A 14288-nucleotide genomic window follows, 5' to 3' on the forward strand; every position below is an offset into this window, starting at 1 on the left:
AAAAAAAAAAAAAAAAAAAAAAAAAAAAAAAAACTGTTAATTTATTATTTTGTGGTCCCTATAAAATTAGAAGCATTCTGGAAGTTGTGTGAAGAACTTGGTGTGCAGAATCAAGAAGAATAAGTTGAAGGGAGGGATTGTTAGAAGAATTTGATTAGGTCAAAATAGTTTAGTATTTAGTTTAAATATTTTCCCGATCTGTTTACTAGATTTGTTTCCGACCTTTGTTTCTAATATTTGTGGTTAGTTTTAAAGCTATAAAAGTCAGTATTCAATAATATTATCACCCTAAACTTCAATGGTTTATGTTTCTGGCTTAGTTATGTCAAAACCTACCAGAAACTGTGCCGCCAGAGGAGGATTCTAACGGTGCCTTGCGCAAATGGGCACAGTCGGAGAAGAAATGGGAGGAATCACATTAGAGGGTGATAGAGGGTGAAGAAGCACTTTACACAAGTGAAAGTCGGAAGAACAATAAGTCATCTACCAAACGTGGATACAAAAATGGTGACAGGAAAAAAACCATCAATAAACTAGACAAACTACGAGATCTTAGAAGAATGACAATAACTCTCCAGTGAAGTGAATTGGAGGTATTTGCTAAGCTAACTCTCAAGTGAAGAGAATCGGAGGTATTTGCTACACTTGCGAGAAAAAGGCCACATGTTAAGATTGTTGGTCTAAAAAGGAGAGGGAGGATGAATGGGATGCAAAGGACATATGTGTCATAGGAGAAGACGAACTAGAACTCAGGGTAATGATGAGAGAACATACCGATTACAAGAATGACTGGAACATTGATTGAGGATGCTCAAACCGCATGACTGACAATATCCAAAAAGGAGATGAATGATGAATAGGATGCAGAGGTACCGGTAATATGTGTCATAGAAGAAGACGAACTTGTTGAAATATAATCACTAGCTCAATAGTGTTAAGCCCAACCATTGTATTGTATGAGTAATTATATTTATTTTAAGAAAATGATTTTAGGAATAAATTTAGGAAAATGATCTAGGGATTTTAGGAATAAATTTTCGAAAATATTTAGGTATTCTAGAGAAAATGTTGAGAAATTTAGGAAGATTGTCTACTATCTAGTATAAATATGAAATCACAAGCAAAAGTAGTAGTTTATACCGGGTGTTTTTGTAAATCTCTCCTTGATTGGTTTTAATAAAGTGTGAGTATTTTCCATAAAAAGAGTTGTGTTCAACACAACTAGCACGAGAATGATGGGAGAACATATCAATTACGAGGATGACTAAATCATTGATTCAAAATTCTCAAATCACATGACTGACAATCGTGCAACGGAAGCAAGGGCCCGTGCAATGGAAACGGGGTGGCCCTCAGAGCTGATAATGAAACATAGAATGAGGTAGAAAAAGGAGCAAATATATTTGAAGTAAAGATTATTCAGGGATTTTATTCATTCAATAGCATTGAACATTATTTATTGGTGATTTATTTGATTGAATTGATTGTAGAAATAGCTTAGACATAAATATGGTTTGTGGATGATTATGGGCAAAAGGTAACTTCATAGTTGGGTTCAGCGCTGCATGTGAACGTGCTGTTTTCATCGTCATAAGCATAGCTATAAGCCTGGGGGCATTGGGACTCGAAGATCTTGGCAGAGTCGCTTGGTTGACATACTTTTGGGTCGTTAAATTCGGCTGTGCAACAATCCTTTGGGAGGTTAGATGCGAGGCATGAGCTCTTACACCCAATCACGATCCCATCAGCGGTCTTGACTTGCAAATGTAATGGGCAAACTCCATTGACATCTGCAGAGCATTTGGGGGACACACACTGTCCTGTTCCACCATTTGTAGTTATGGACATGGGTAAGTTGAAGCCATCCACAAGGCTGATATCATAGAAATCTAAGCCTCCGTTGGGTGCCAATGTGAATTCAGCTAACGTAGCTGGTGGAATTCCTCCAGCGCCATTGCAATCTCTAGAGCCAGAGGCACAGTCTCCCGTTTCACATGAAAACCTTGAAGAGTCATCTGTGAAGCAGCGGGTTCGAGCCCAAATCCTACCAGTCCATGGTGTAGGGACATTTAGAGTTTGGGACTCTGTTGAAGCTAATTGAAATCCAGTCATGGCGAGTTGGGGTTGTCCGCTACCGCTTGTTAACGTAGCTGGCCATATGGTATGTCCACAATTGTTTTTAACAACAATGGTAGCTGCATGGGCTGTTTAACAAGACCATCATCAGACACAAAGATATTCATTTTGAAAAACACATAACAAAAATGGGTATGAAGGTAAGGTGATAATGTATTATGTATACTTACCAGAGGAGAATATCAAAGCAAGAGTGAAGAGGGTTGCTTGGATGAATGCCATTTCAACAACTTTCTTCGATTGCTAATTAGTATTCTGAATCGTGTTCAAAATGGGATATATCGCCTCCTATTTATAATCTCTATTTTTGTTGTTGATGAAGTGGAAAATGTTAAATTCTGTAAGGGCTGCTAAGTTGAAAATTGGCTAAGTCAAATTGTAAAGGCTGCTATTTGGTTGAGTACATATAATACTTTTAAGTTGACCAAGTATATTCAATTGAGTATTTATACATACTTTTGTAATATACATTCAAACCCATGTCTGCCCGAAATGTATAAATATGGATAACTATAAATTCATAATAGCTGCCCAAATTGCAATTTGTATAATACCCAAATTCATGTCTGCAAAATATCTTTCATTTCAAAATTTTGAAAGAAAGCAAAGGATATAGGCTAAAAAGAAATAAGAATCAACCACCACTTTAATAGCATATAACCTAGGTAGGAAAAATTGACATCTTATCACATCTCTATATAGTACATTTTTGGGCATTTTAGCCCCGGTGGGTATAGACATAATTTTGGTGAACGATCGTACACCCTTATATTGACATGACAAGAATAATAAAAACCTAACTACACATGAAATCAAGTAAAAGGGATTTGGAACATGCATACGACTATGACAAGACCGGGACATTCGATACGCAGCCACAAGTAGCACGCCTTAGACAAGCATGACCGTGACAATGAGCGTGCAATTTACTTCCATGCAAAAGTGAAAGGGGTGAGTTTTGTACTCTCTAGTCTAATTTCAACACTAATCCTATTATAACTTGAATTATAGCCCGCCACGAAAGTTTCTAAAAAATTTGGAGTGTTGGGCAAGTAGAGAAGAGCACGGGCAAAACAGGTATGGCCAAGTAAGTAGTCATTAAGATTCCCTTAAGAGATACTTGTAGGGATAATTAGAATTTGCTAGCATGCCGACATAATTTGCCTTATATTTGCTAGAATATGCATATCTAGATCATTGAAAAGATAAGCATGTTATAAATGATGTTATAAATGATGTTACAAATGTCTTAAATACCCTTTAGAATGAGATTTATAAATGGCACGGTGTATGAAATTTTCCGTTGTGCTTGATAATTTATAATGAAAATGAGATCCGTACTCCAGGTGATTGATTGAATTATCTCCCTAATGAATTTGCACGTATGTTTTGTGAATGTGAATTATGCATTTGGTGATCTTGAAAATGCAAAGTTTACTCCAGGTGATTGATTGTGGTATCTCCCTATTTGAGCATGTATGAATGCTCAGAGTTAAGAATATGATACTAAAGTTAGGACGATTGTATGTTGACATAGGTCAGGACATAGGTTCGAGCGCTAAAATTAGGGCATAAGGACAACCACCCATAGTAAATGTTTATTTTGTAAGAGATTTTCTTTTCTCAAGATCACACCTCCTAACCTTTCTCTATATCTAGCCATTTCAACTCTTAGATACCTTTCCTTTTCAGGTTCAGTTTTAGTGAATTTGAAATTATGTAAATTCCTATATTTAGAGGGTTATCATTGTAATTTTTTAAAAAATTTATAGTCATTCGACCGATTAGAAGAAATGTAACACCGTCTACATAGAAAACATTATCGAATGAGACTACTACAACATTAATTAAGTAAAAACGTGTATGTCAAATGGTACAAACGTGTATGTCAAATGGTACAAGAAAAGTCAAAATATATATATATCTATATATATATATATTAGGAAAAATTTTATTTATCATAANAAAAAAAAAAAAAAAAAAAAAAAAAAAAAAAAAAAAAAAAAAAAAAAAAAAAAAAAAAAAAAAAAGAAGAAGAAGAAGAAAGTAGGCCATACATTTGCGAGACGTGTATGATTATCGTAAGAAATTCCCAACATATCATAAGATTCGCTTTCTAAAAAATCTGCACTTTTCCCAACCCAAAATAAGACGCAATGTTGAAATGGAGTCTAACGTTGGCTAATTTAGGAAATGATCATTTGTTTATAAGTAAACTATATTCTTATGAGATCTTTTGAGGAAGCCCAAATAAAAGTCGTGAGAGCTTATGCTCAAAGTGAATAATATCATACCATTTTGGAGAGTCTGATTCCTAACATGGTATTAGAGCGAGGATGGTGTAGGGTGTCTGATCTCTTGAAATTCTTAATATGCTGTGTGGTTGCAACTCTGTTTCATCTTCTATATCAGAAATGATTTCTTGAGATTATTAGTGAGTGAGTTTTTTTGTATGACGAGTAGTCTGTGATTGCAAGTTTTGTGTCGAAAAAACTTGTTTGGTATTGTTGAAATATAGCCAACACGATGGGTGAGTTTCTTTATGTCGTGAGTAGACTGAAAGTTTTGTATCGAAAAAACTTGTTTGTATTAGTGTGATATAACCAATACGATGGGTGATTTCAAAATCGTTGGAAGAATGAAGAAACTCAACAACAATAACTAGAACACTTTGGCAACATGCATGATGTCCTATTTATAAAACAAGACTTTTGGGAGATAGTTAGCGGGAGTGAAACTGCACCGCTAGGGGAGATTCTAATGGTGCCTTGCGCAAATGGAGACCACAGTCGGAGAAGAAATGGGAGGAATCACATTAGAGAGTGATAGAGGGTGGAGAAGCACTCTACACGAGTGAAAGTCGGAAGAACAATAAGTCATCTACCAAACGTGGATATAAAAATGGTGACAAAGGAAAAAAACCATCAAGAAACTTCACAACCTAGGAGATATCAGAAGAATGAATAACTCTCAAGTGAAGAGAATTGGAGGTATTTGCTACACTTACGAGAAAAAAGGGCACATGTCCAGGAATTGTTGGTCTAGAAAGAAGATGGAGGATGAATGGGATGCAGAGGCAATATGTGTCATAGGAGAAGACGAACTAGAACTTAGTGATAACTCTCTAAAGGTAGAGTCATATCAAGTCTTTTTGTATTTAATATGGCACTTTTATTCACCATTTTCTCATTATTTACCCAATTTATTCTACTTAGTGAGCATGAAATCGTTTATTGCTGTTCAATATGAAAAAAATATGATTTGGCATAAATCAAACTTAATTGTACATTTAATTGAGTTATGTGGTAAAATCTCAGACATTTATGCTGAACTATGAGGGAGTAGCAAATCTGGAAAAAAACGAGGGATGACATGGAAATTTTATATCCACATCAGCAGTTCAAGTGGGTCATTGATTACCCCATGAGAAATATCCTATGTGGACAACTTATTCCTTTTCCGTTAGGGAACCCATGCTCAATATAAAAGGAAAAGGAAGACCAAGAGGAGGAGAGCCACACTTTGGGAAGAAAAATCGAATTACACAGCAGCAGCCTCTGCTGCAGTGTACTGGTGTGAAACCAGAGAAGAATAAGAAAACCCTAATCCAGCAACTGTTGACAGCAAAAGGAAGAGGAGACCAACAAGGATTGATTAGGGCAAAGAGATGGACGTGAGAGCTCAAGAGAAGGGAACTTCTATTGACGAACGGCAACAAACCGGGATAACTCTCTATTTTCTTATTCCATCAATTTTACATGATGAAAATGCGTATTCCTCTGTTTAATTCAGTTTGTATGGAGAACTAAACTTTATAGGGGAGGCGAGAGTGTTTTATATAGTTTAAGCATGTTGACGGTATGATTTTAGTTTATTAAAGAGTTGTTGTTAATGATTTACATGTGTGTTTAATTAGCTACTTTACATACATAATTGTTCTCTTATTCGGGAGAAGAGAGGGAGCAATGCCTCTTTAATACTCTAGTTCCATAGCAAGGAGACTTGAAGGGTAATAGAAGGGTTAGGAATAATTCCTCTCCTAAGCCTTGTTAATAGAAATTACAACGATTATGAAAATAATCATCATTCATGACCCTCGGAAGTGGGCTTAGGAATCTATTAGAAAGAACTAAAATCTACCACAAAACTCAACAACTCATCTATTTAATCTCTCTTAGTCGAACCTTTCTCATTATAGTTGATTTTCTTATCATTTTCTGTTTTTCGACAGCAGTGGCACTCTGTTTTAGTTTTGTTTAAGTAGTTAAAATCACCAATACCCATTTGAATGTTACAAAAAAAAAAAAACTCACTTAATTTACGGCAATAAAATTAACCAAAAAGATAGATTTCCTGTGGAATCGATAATTTACTTATTACTTACTACTTGTGATAGTGTATTCTTGCACTTATTCTTGTGAATTTTACATCATTTTATTATATACATCCACAAGTGATCACTCAGGGTAATAATGGAAAAACATATCGATTACCAGGATGATTGATCATTGATTTAGGATGCTCAAACCACATGACTGAAGATATCCAAAAAGGAGATGGAAGATGAATAGGATGCAGAGGTAATATGTGTCATAGAAGAAAATATCGAGTACGAGGATGACTCCTAACATGGAATAATATTATACCATTTTTGAGAGTCTGATTCCAAACATGGTATCAAAGCGAGGTTGGTGTAGGGTGTCTGATCTCTTGAAATTCTTAATATGCTATGTGGTTGCAGCTCTGTTTGATCTTCTATATCAAAAATGATTTCTTGAGATTATTAGTGAGTGGGTTTTTTTGTGTGATGAGTAGTCTGTGATTGCAAGTTTTGTGTCGAAAAAACTTGTTTGATATTATTGAAATATAGCCAACATGATGGGTGAGTTTCTTTGTGTCGAAAAAACTTGTTTGTATTAGTGTGATATAACCAATACGATGGGTGATTTCCAAATTGTTGGAGGAATCAAGAAACTCAACAACAGTAACTACAACACTTGGGCAACATGCATGATGTCCTATTTATAAAGACAGGACTTTTGGGAGATCGTTAGCCGGAGTGAAATGCGCGCTAGAGGAGATTCTAACAGTGCCTTGCACAAATGGAGACCACAGTCGGAGAAGAAATGGGAGGAATCACATTAGAGAGTGATAGAAGGTGAAAAAGCACTTTACACAAGTGAAAGTCGGAAGAACAACAAGTCATCTACCTAACGTGGATGTAAAAATGGTGACAAAGGAAAAAAACCATCAAGAAACTTCACAACCTAGGAAATATTAGAAGAACGAATAACTCTTAGGTGAAGAGAATTGGAGGTATTTGCTACACTTGCGGGAAAAAAGGCCACATGTCCAGGGATTGTTGGTCTAAAAAGGAGATGGAGAATGAATGGGATGCAGAGGTAATATGTGTCATAGGAGAAGACGAACTAGAGCTCAGGGTAATAACGGGAAAACATATTGATCACGAGATGACTAATAATTGATTCAGGATGCTCAAACCACATGACTGAAGATATCAAAAAAGGAGATGGAAGATGAATGGGATGCAAAGATAATATGTGTCATAGAAGAAGAAGATAGCGCTCATGGGAGAACATATTGATTATAGAATGACTGGATCATTGATTCAGATTGCTGATTGAGAATGCTCAAATCACATTACTGACGATGGTACAATGGATAGGGTGGCCCTTAGAGCTCATACATTTTAAGATTATTGAAGGAAGATTAAATAAGATGGATTTTATTCATTCAATAGCATTGAACATCATTTATTAGTGATTTATTTGATTGAAATGATGGTAGAAATAGTTAAGACATATATATAGTTTGTGGATGATTATGGGCAAAAGGTAACTTCATAGTTGGGTTCAGCGCTGCATGTGAAAGTGCTGTTTTCATCGTCATAAGCATAGCTATAAGCCTGGGGGCATTGGGACTCGAAGATCTTGGCAGAGTCGCTTGGTTGACATACTTTTGGATCGTTAAATTCGGCAGTGCAACAATCCTTTGGGAGGTTAGATGCTAGGCATGAGCTCTTACACCCAATCACGATCCCATCAGCCGTCCTGACTTGCAAATGTAATGGGCAAACTCCATTCACATCTGCAGAGCATTTGGGGGACACACACTGTCCTGTTCCGCCATTTGTAGTTATGGACATGGGTAAGTTGAAGCCATCCACAAGGCTGATATCATAGAAATCTAAGCCTCCGTTGGGTGCCAATGTGAATTCAGCTAACGTAGCTGGTGGAATTCCTCCAGCGCCATTGCAATCTCTAGAGCCAGACGCACAATCTCCCGTTTCACAAGAAAACCTTGAAGAGTCGTCTGTAAAGCAGCGGGTTCGAGCCCAAATCCTACCAGTCCATGGTGTAGGGACATTGAGAGTTTGGGACTCTGTTGAAGCTAATTGAAATCCAGTCATGGCGAGTTGGGGTTGTCCGCTACCGCTTGTTAACGTAGCTGGCCATATGGTATGTCCACAATTGTTTTTAACAACAATGGTAGCTGCATGGGCTGTTTAACAACACCATAATCAGACACAAAGGTATTCATTTTGAAAAACACACAACAAAAATGGGTATTAAGCAAAGGTGATGTATGCATTATGTATATTTACCTGAGGACAATAGCAAGGCAAGAGTGAAGAAGATTGCTTGGATGAATGCCATTTCAAGAACCTTCTTCGATTGCTAAGTAATATGGTGAGTCGTGTTGAAAATGGGATATGGATACCTTCCTATTTATACTAAAAGTGGATGAATTTGGGTAACTCAAATTGTAAAGGCTGCTAATTTTGTCTATTACAAAGTTGACCATGTATATTCAATTGTGTATTTATGCATACTTTTGTAATATACATTCAAACCCATGTCTGCCCGAAATGTATAATTATGGATAACTATAAATTCATAATAGCTGCCCCAATTGCAATTTGTATAATACCCAAATTCATATCATTCATTTCAAACTAAATTTCTTCCCACAATACTCATTCCTTCATTCTCCACGCCACCAGCCATTCTTCCCCAATTTGTTTGCAATATTTTTAAAACTAAAATAACAAAATAATTTTTTTTTAAAAGAAAAAAAACTTGTTTTTCTTTTAAAAAATGTGCTAGAAATTAAAAAATACTTATTTTATGGCGGTTTGTTTCATATTTTTTCAATCATGGAAAGTTGAAAGTTTCCTGATTGAATTTAAATTTAGTAGAAATTATTAAAAGTTGAATGATTGTTAGATATAGGAGGGATAAGTTGTAAGAGTAATTGAATTTGTATTTAGTGGTTAGTAAGAGACATACAAAATTTGAAATCTACATTTAACTGCCTATTATAAAGCAACAATATTGTTATAGTTTCTGAGACGTGTTTAGGGGTGTACATGGTCCGGGTTGGGTCGGGTTGGGGGATTTTTTTGACCCAACCCAAAAGTTCGGGTTGGTTGGATTGGTAACCCAACCCAACCCAAAAGTTTTCACAACCCAACCTAACCCAACCCAACCCTCTATTTTCGGGTTGGGTTCGGGTTGGGTCCGGGTTGGGTTGTCAAATTTTTTTTTTAAGTTTTANGGACATTTTTTTAGAATTGGTTGAAGTAACAAAAATACAACACGGTAGATCATGAAATGAATAATTTAGTTATAGTTATTCTAATGTGTTTTAAAAAGAGTATGAAATCTTAAGGCAAAACCGGAAACATACATTTAGTTGGCGTCAAACTCGGGCGTAAATGTTCATGGACTAACCTCAGTACCACTCTGGCAAACCCATTAATATAAAAAAATAATTCTATATATTTTATTTGTCTTGGGTCAACCCGAGCGTTTTGTCCATGAACCCGAAACCGAACCGATTTAGTTCGGGTTCAGAAAAATGAACCCAACCCTACCCGAAATGCTAATCCAACCCAACCCAACCCTTATAATTCGGGTTGGGTTGGTCCGGGTTGCCGGGTTGAATGTACACCCCTAGACGTGTTACATTACTTCTCACCCAATGACAAAAATTTAGAAAAAAATTGAAAATTACAATGATAACTCTCTATTTGTTTGCTTAGGAATTTTATGGAATGTAAAATTCAGGTAGAAATGAACATGGAAGGAAAGGAGAATTAGAGATAAGGTTGTTGTCTATATGATTTTAATTTTGTTGGTGTGATCGTAAGAAATGTTACGAGTAAAATGAAATGTATGGAAGAAATGTTATCTCGGGAATGGATTATGTGATGTTTACCATGTATACATAATACAAGTATGAAATATTTCATGGATGAAATAAGAAAATAAATGATGTTAATGTTATGTTTTGAATGTAAATCATGGGGACATGCATGTATGTTGTCATGTGCATCAGGATACTTTTCTGTTATGTTACGTTGTATGAACGCGTACATTCGATATTTATGTTCGTCATGATATCATGCAGGTATTTCCTTTTATGTGACATCCGACGACGTGTAATGCATTAAGCTCGACCATGGTAGGCCCAAGGGGTACGTATATGAGTCTACTTGGTCAGTCCATATGCGCATATGTGGGCCGTGTGAGGGGAAGTATCACATATCCAATCTTACCCGAAACTTGAAAGAGTCCAAGGTCATGTGACAGTTTTAAGATAGGTCTCAATCATGTTATGTGTGTGATTGTATTGTTAACCCCAACAGTATGGTGGCTTACTCAGTATTTGTGACTTACTTGGTATTTCTTAAAATACTCAAGCCCCATGCTACTCTCATATTTTTAGTTATAGGTAAAGCTCCCATGCACGGATAACAGTGAACGCTGAAAAGGCTATGGAAGTCAGGATAGATCATGATAGGGTAGTAGCATTCAATTTAACTAATAATTGATAGGTGTTTTATTCGAATGTATTTTAAGTTCAAAAGCTATGTTATCTTTATTTAATGTTCATGACCTTATTTTAAAAGTATTTAATATGAGATTCTACACATGTGTTTAAAGTATGCATGTAGCGATGTCATTCATTTAGGGTATGAAACTTAGGGGCATTGAAGGTTGTCACTATGTCCTAACTCTAGTGCTCTAACCTTATGTCTTGGCCTATATCAACATAAAGTTGTCCTAATTCTAGCACCCTATTCTTAACTCTGTACAGGCAAGCTTAAATAGGAAGATAAGACCGTCAATTAATTAGTGTAAAGATCTCATTCTTAAATTAGACATGCAAGCTGATCAATAAGATAACTCAAACCATCACCAATAGCACAAGTCACATTCTCAAAACATACGTGCAAACTCAACATGGAGATAAGTCATTCAATCACTTAGAATATAGATTTCATTCTCATTACATATTATCTAGCACAACAGAGAAATCTCATACACTATGCAGTTAAAAAAATCTCATTCTAAACGGCATTTCAAACATTTGAAACATCATGCTAACAGGATTATCTTTTCAATGTCTTAAAATATTCATATTCTAGGTACATAAGGCAAATTATGCTTGCATGCTAGCAAATTCTAATGATTCTTACCCATATTTCTTAAGAGAATTTAAATGATTACTTCCAAAAATTTTAGAAACTTTAGTGGTTGGCCCTAATTCAAGTTATGATAGGTTGGTATTGAAATTAGACTAGAAAGCAGTCGAACAAAGGTCAAAATGGGTAAAAACTCACCCTTATCGCTCGGGCAGGGAAGTTATACATATGCTCATTGTCATGGTCATGCTTGTCCAAGACGTGTTGTCATGGCTGTGAAACAAATTTTCCAATCATATTGTGTAGGACGTATGTTTGTTCCAAACTCTTTTTAATTGCTTTCATTTGTGGTTAGGTTTTTACTATTTCAGTCATGTCAATAAAAGGGTGTATAATCATTCACCAAATCATGCCTACACCTAGGATTAAAATGCCCCAAAATGTATTCTAGGGAGTACTTAGGTTATATACTATTGAAGTTGTGGTTGTTTCTTATTCGCTTTTAGCCTATAACATTGCTTTCCTTTCAAATAATTTTCAATGCATTCTTTTGCTCATGTCTCATACAACAATTTTTTGTCAAACTTGTTTCAAGACTCGATAATATGTCAAGATTATGGGTACAGTTTGCTCCTCACATGACATACTTGTTCGTCAGATAAGAAAAAATGGCAATCGTTGTTAAACATATTTACGAGTGATATTTTGCAGACATGAATATATGTAATATAGAAATTGCAAGTTGGGCAGCTTTTATGAGTTAAAGTTAATGAGAATATACATCCGGGCAGACATGGCCTTATTATGTGCATTACCAAACTACTCAATTTAATATACATGGTCAACTTAAATAGCAGCCTTTACAATTTGACTTGGCCAAATTCATCCACTTTTAGTATAAATAAGGAGGTACCCATATCCCATTTTCAACACGACTCACAATATTACTTAGCAATCGAAGAAAGTTCTTGAAATGGCATTCATCCAACCAACCCTCTTCACTCTTGCTATGCTGTTGGCCTCCGGTAAGTATACATAACCCATTTTTGTTGTGTGTTCTTCAAAATAATACCCTTGTGTCTGATTATGGTGTTGTTAAACAGCCCATGCAGCTACCATTGTTGTTAAGAATAATTGTGGACACACCATATGGCCAGCCACATTAACAAGCGGTAGTGGACAACCCCAACTCGCCATGACTGGATTTCAATTAGCTTCAACAGAGTCCCAAACTCTCAATGTCCCTACACCATGGACTGGTAGGATTTGGGCTCGAACCCGCTGCTTCACAGATGACTCTTCAAGGTTTTCTTGTGAAACGGGAGATTGTGCCTCTGGCTCTAGAGATTGCAATGGCGCTGGAGGAATTCCACCAGCTACGTTAGCTGAATTCACATTGGCACCCAACGGAGGCTTAGATTTCTATGATATCAGCCTTGTGGATGGCTTCAACTTACCCATGTCCATAACTACAAATGGCGGAACAGGACAGTGTGTGTCCCCCAAATGCTCTGCAGATGTGAATGGAGTTTGCCCATTACATTTGCAAGTCAGGACGGCTGATGGGATCGTGATTGGGTGTAAGAGCTCATGCCTCGCATCTAACCTCCCAAAGGATTGTTGCACTGCCGAATTTAACGACCCAAAAGTATGTCAACCAAGCGACTCTGCCAAGATCTTCGAGTCCCAATGCCCCCAGGCTTATAGCTATGCTTATGACGATGAAAACAGCACGTTCACATGCAGCGCTGAACCCAACTATGAAGTTACCTTTTGCCCATAATCATCCACAAACCATATATATGTCTAAATTATTTCTACAATCATTTCAATCAAATAAATCACTAATAAATGATGTTCAATGCNCGACTCTTCAAGGTTTTCTTGTGAAACAGGAGATTGTGCCTCTGGCTCTAGAGACTGCAATGGCGCTGGAGGAATTCCACCAGCTACGTTAGCTGAATTCACATTGGCACCAAACGGAGGCTTAGATTTCTATGATATCAGCCTTGTGGATGGCTTCAACTTACCCATGTCCATAACTACAAATGGCGGAACAGGACAGTGTGTGTCCCCCAAATGCTCTGCAGATGTGAATGGAGTTTGCCCATTACATTTGCAAGTCAGGACGGCTGATGGGATCGTGATTGGGTGTAAGAGCTCATGCCTCGCATCTAACCTCCCAAAGGATTGTTGCACAGCCGAATTTAACGACCCAAAAGTATGTCAACCAAGCGACTCTGCCAAGATCTTCGAGTCCCAATGCCCCCAGGCTTATAGCTATGCTTATGACGATGAAAACAGCACGTTCACATGCAGCGCTGAACCCAACTATGAAGTTACCTTTTGCCCATAATCATCCACAAACTATATATATGTCTAAACTATTTCTACAATCATTTCAATCAAATAAATCACTAATAAATGATGTTCAATGCTATTGAATGAATAAAATCCATCTTATTTAATCTTCCTTCAATAATCTTAAAATGTATGAGCTCTCACTCCATCCATTGCACCATCGTCCGTCATGTGATTTAAGCATTCTGAATCAGCATTATTGATTGATTTAAGCATTCTGAATCAGCATTTTGAATCAATGATCCGGTCATCCTATGAGCGCTAGCTTCTTCTTCTATGACACATTATCTTTACATCCCATTCATCTTCTATCTCCTTTTTGGATATCTTCAGTCATGTG

At 36.6% G+C, this 14288-nt stretch overlaps 4 protein-coding genes across 4 annotated transcripts; 2 read left to right on the forward strand and 2 right to left on the reverse strand.

Annotated features, from left to right (window-relative positions):
• Positions 1–1524: 1524 nt before the first annotated feature.
• Positions 1525–2404, reverse strand: LOC111776288 (thaumatin-like protein 1b). The gene is made up of 2 exons (XM_023655702.1): positions 2307–2404; positions 1525–2204 (listed from the first exon to the last, which is right to left on the reverse strand). Exons 1-2 carry the CDS (start codon positions 2356–2358, stop codon positions 1525–1527), a joined length of 732 nt encoding a protein of 243 aa, XP_023511470.1. The 5' UTR covers positions 2359–2404.
• A 5478-nt stretch (positions 2405–7882) lies between these two features.
• On the reverse strand, positions 7883–8858 carry LOC111776290 (thaumatin-like protein 1b). Its single transcript, XM_023655705.1, has 2 exons — positions 8762–8858; positions 7883–8658 (listed from the first exon to the last, which is right to left on the reverse strand). The coding sequence occupies exons 1-2, from the start codon at positions 8811–8813 to the stop codon at positions 7979–7981; spliced, it is 732 nt and encodes a 243-aa protein (XP_023511473.1). The 5' UTR covers positions 8814–8858; the 3' UTR covers positions 7883–7978.
• Positions 8859–12515: 3657 nt separating this feature from the next.
• Positions 12516–13407, forward strand: LOC111776272 (thaumatin-like protein 1b). The gene is made up of 2 exons (XM_023655682.1): positions 12516–12612; positions 12691–13407. The coding sequence occupies exons 1-2, from the start codon at positions 12561–12563 to the stop codon at positions 13368–13370; spliced, it is 732 nt and encodes a 243-aa protein (XP_023511450.1). The 5' UTR covers positions 12516–12560; the 3' UTR covers positions 13371–13407.
• Positions 13408–13442: 35 nt separating this feature from the next.
• LOC111776351 (thaumatin-like protein 1) lies at positions 13443–14059 on the forward strand (the record flags this gene model as incomplete). Its single annotated transcript, XM_023655781.1, has 1 exon — positions 13443–14059. A coding segment is annotated over one exon (501 nt), but the record flags the coding sequence as incomplete, so codon positions are not given.
• Positions 14060–14288: the final 229 nt, after the last annotated feature.

The sequence above is a fragment of the Cucurbita pepo genome, chromosome LG15 (genome assembly GCF_002806865.2).
Source record: "Cucurbita pepo subsp. pepo cultivar mu-cu-16 chromosome LG15, ASM280686v2, whole genome shotgun sequence".
NCBI classification, from domain to species: Eukaryota; Viridiplantae; Streptophyta; class Magnoliopsida; order Cucurbitales; family Cucurbitaceae; genus Cucurbita; species Cucurbita pepo.

What these genes read in the sequence shown, in the direction of transcription:
- LOC111776272 (XM_023655682.1), top strand. Translation starts at nt 12,561, where the DNA reads ATGGCATTCATCCAACCAACCCTCTTCACTCTTGCTATGCTGTTGGCC. An exon ending in TGCTATGCTGTTGGCCTCCG is followed by an intron (nt 12,613 to 12,690) that starts GTAAGTATACAT and finishes GTTGTTAAACAG; the next exon opens with CCCATGCAGCTACCATTGTT.
- LOC111776288 (XM_023655702.1), bottom strand. Translation starts at nt 2,358, where the DNA reads ATGGCATTCATCCAAGCAACCCTCTTCACTCTTGCTTTGATATTCTCC. An exon ending in TGCTTTGATATTCTCCTCTG is followed by an intron (nt 2,205 to 2,306) that starts GTAAGTATACAT and finishes CTTGTTAAACAG; the next exon opens with CCCATGCAGCTACCATTGTT.
- LOC111776290 (XM_023655705.1), bottom strand. Translation starts at nt 8,813, where the DNA reads ATGGCATTCATCCAAGCAATCTTCTTCACTCTTGCCTTGCTATTGTCC. An exon ending in TGCCTTGCTATTGTCCTCAG is followed by an intron (nt 8,659 to 8,761) that starts GTAAATATACAT and finishes GTTGTTAAACAG; the next exon opens with CCCATGCAGCTACCATTGTT.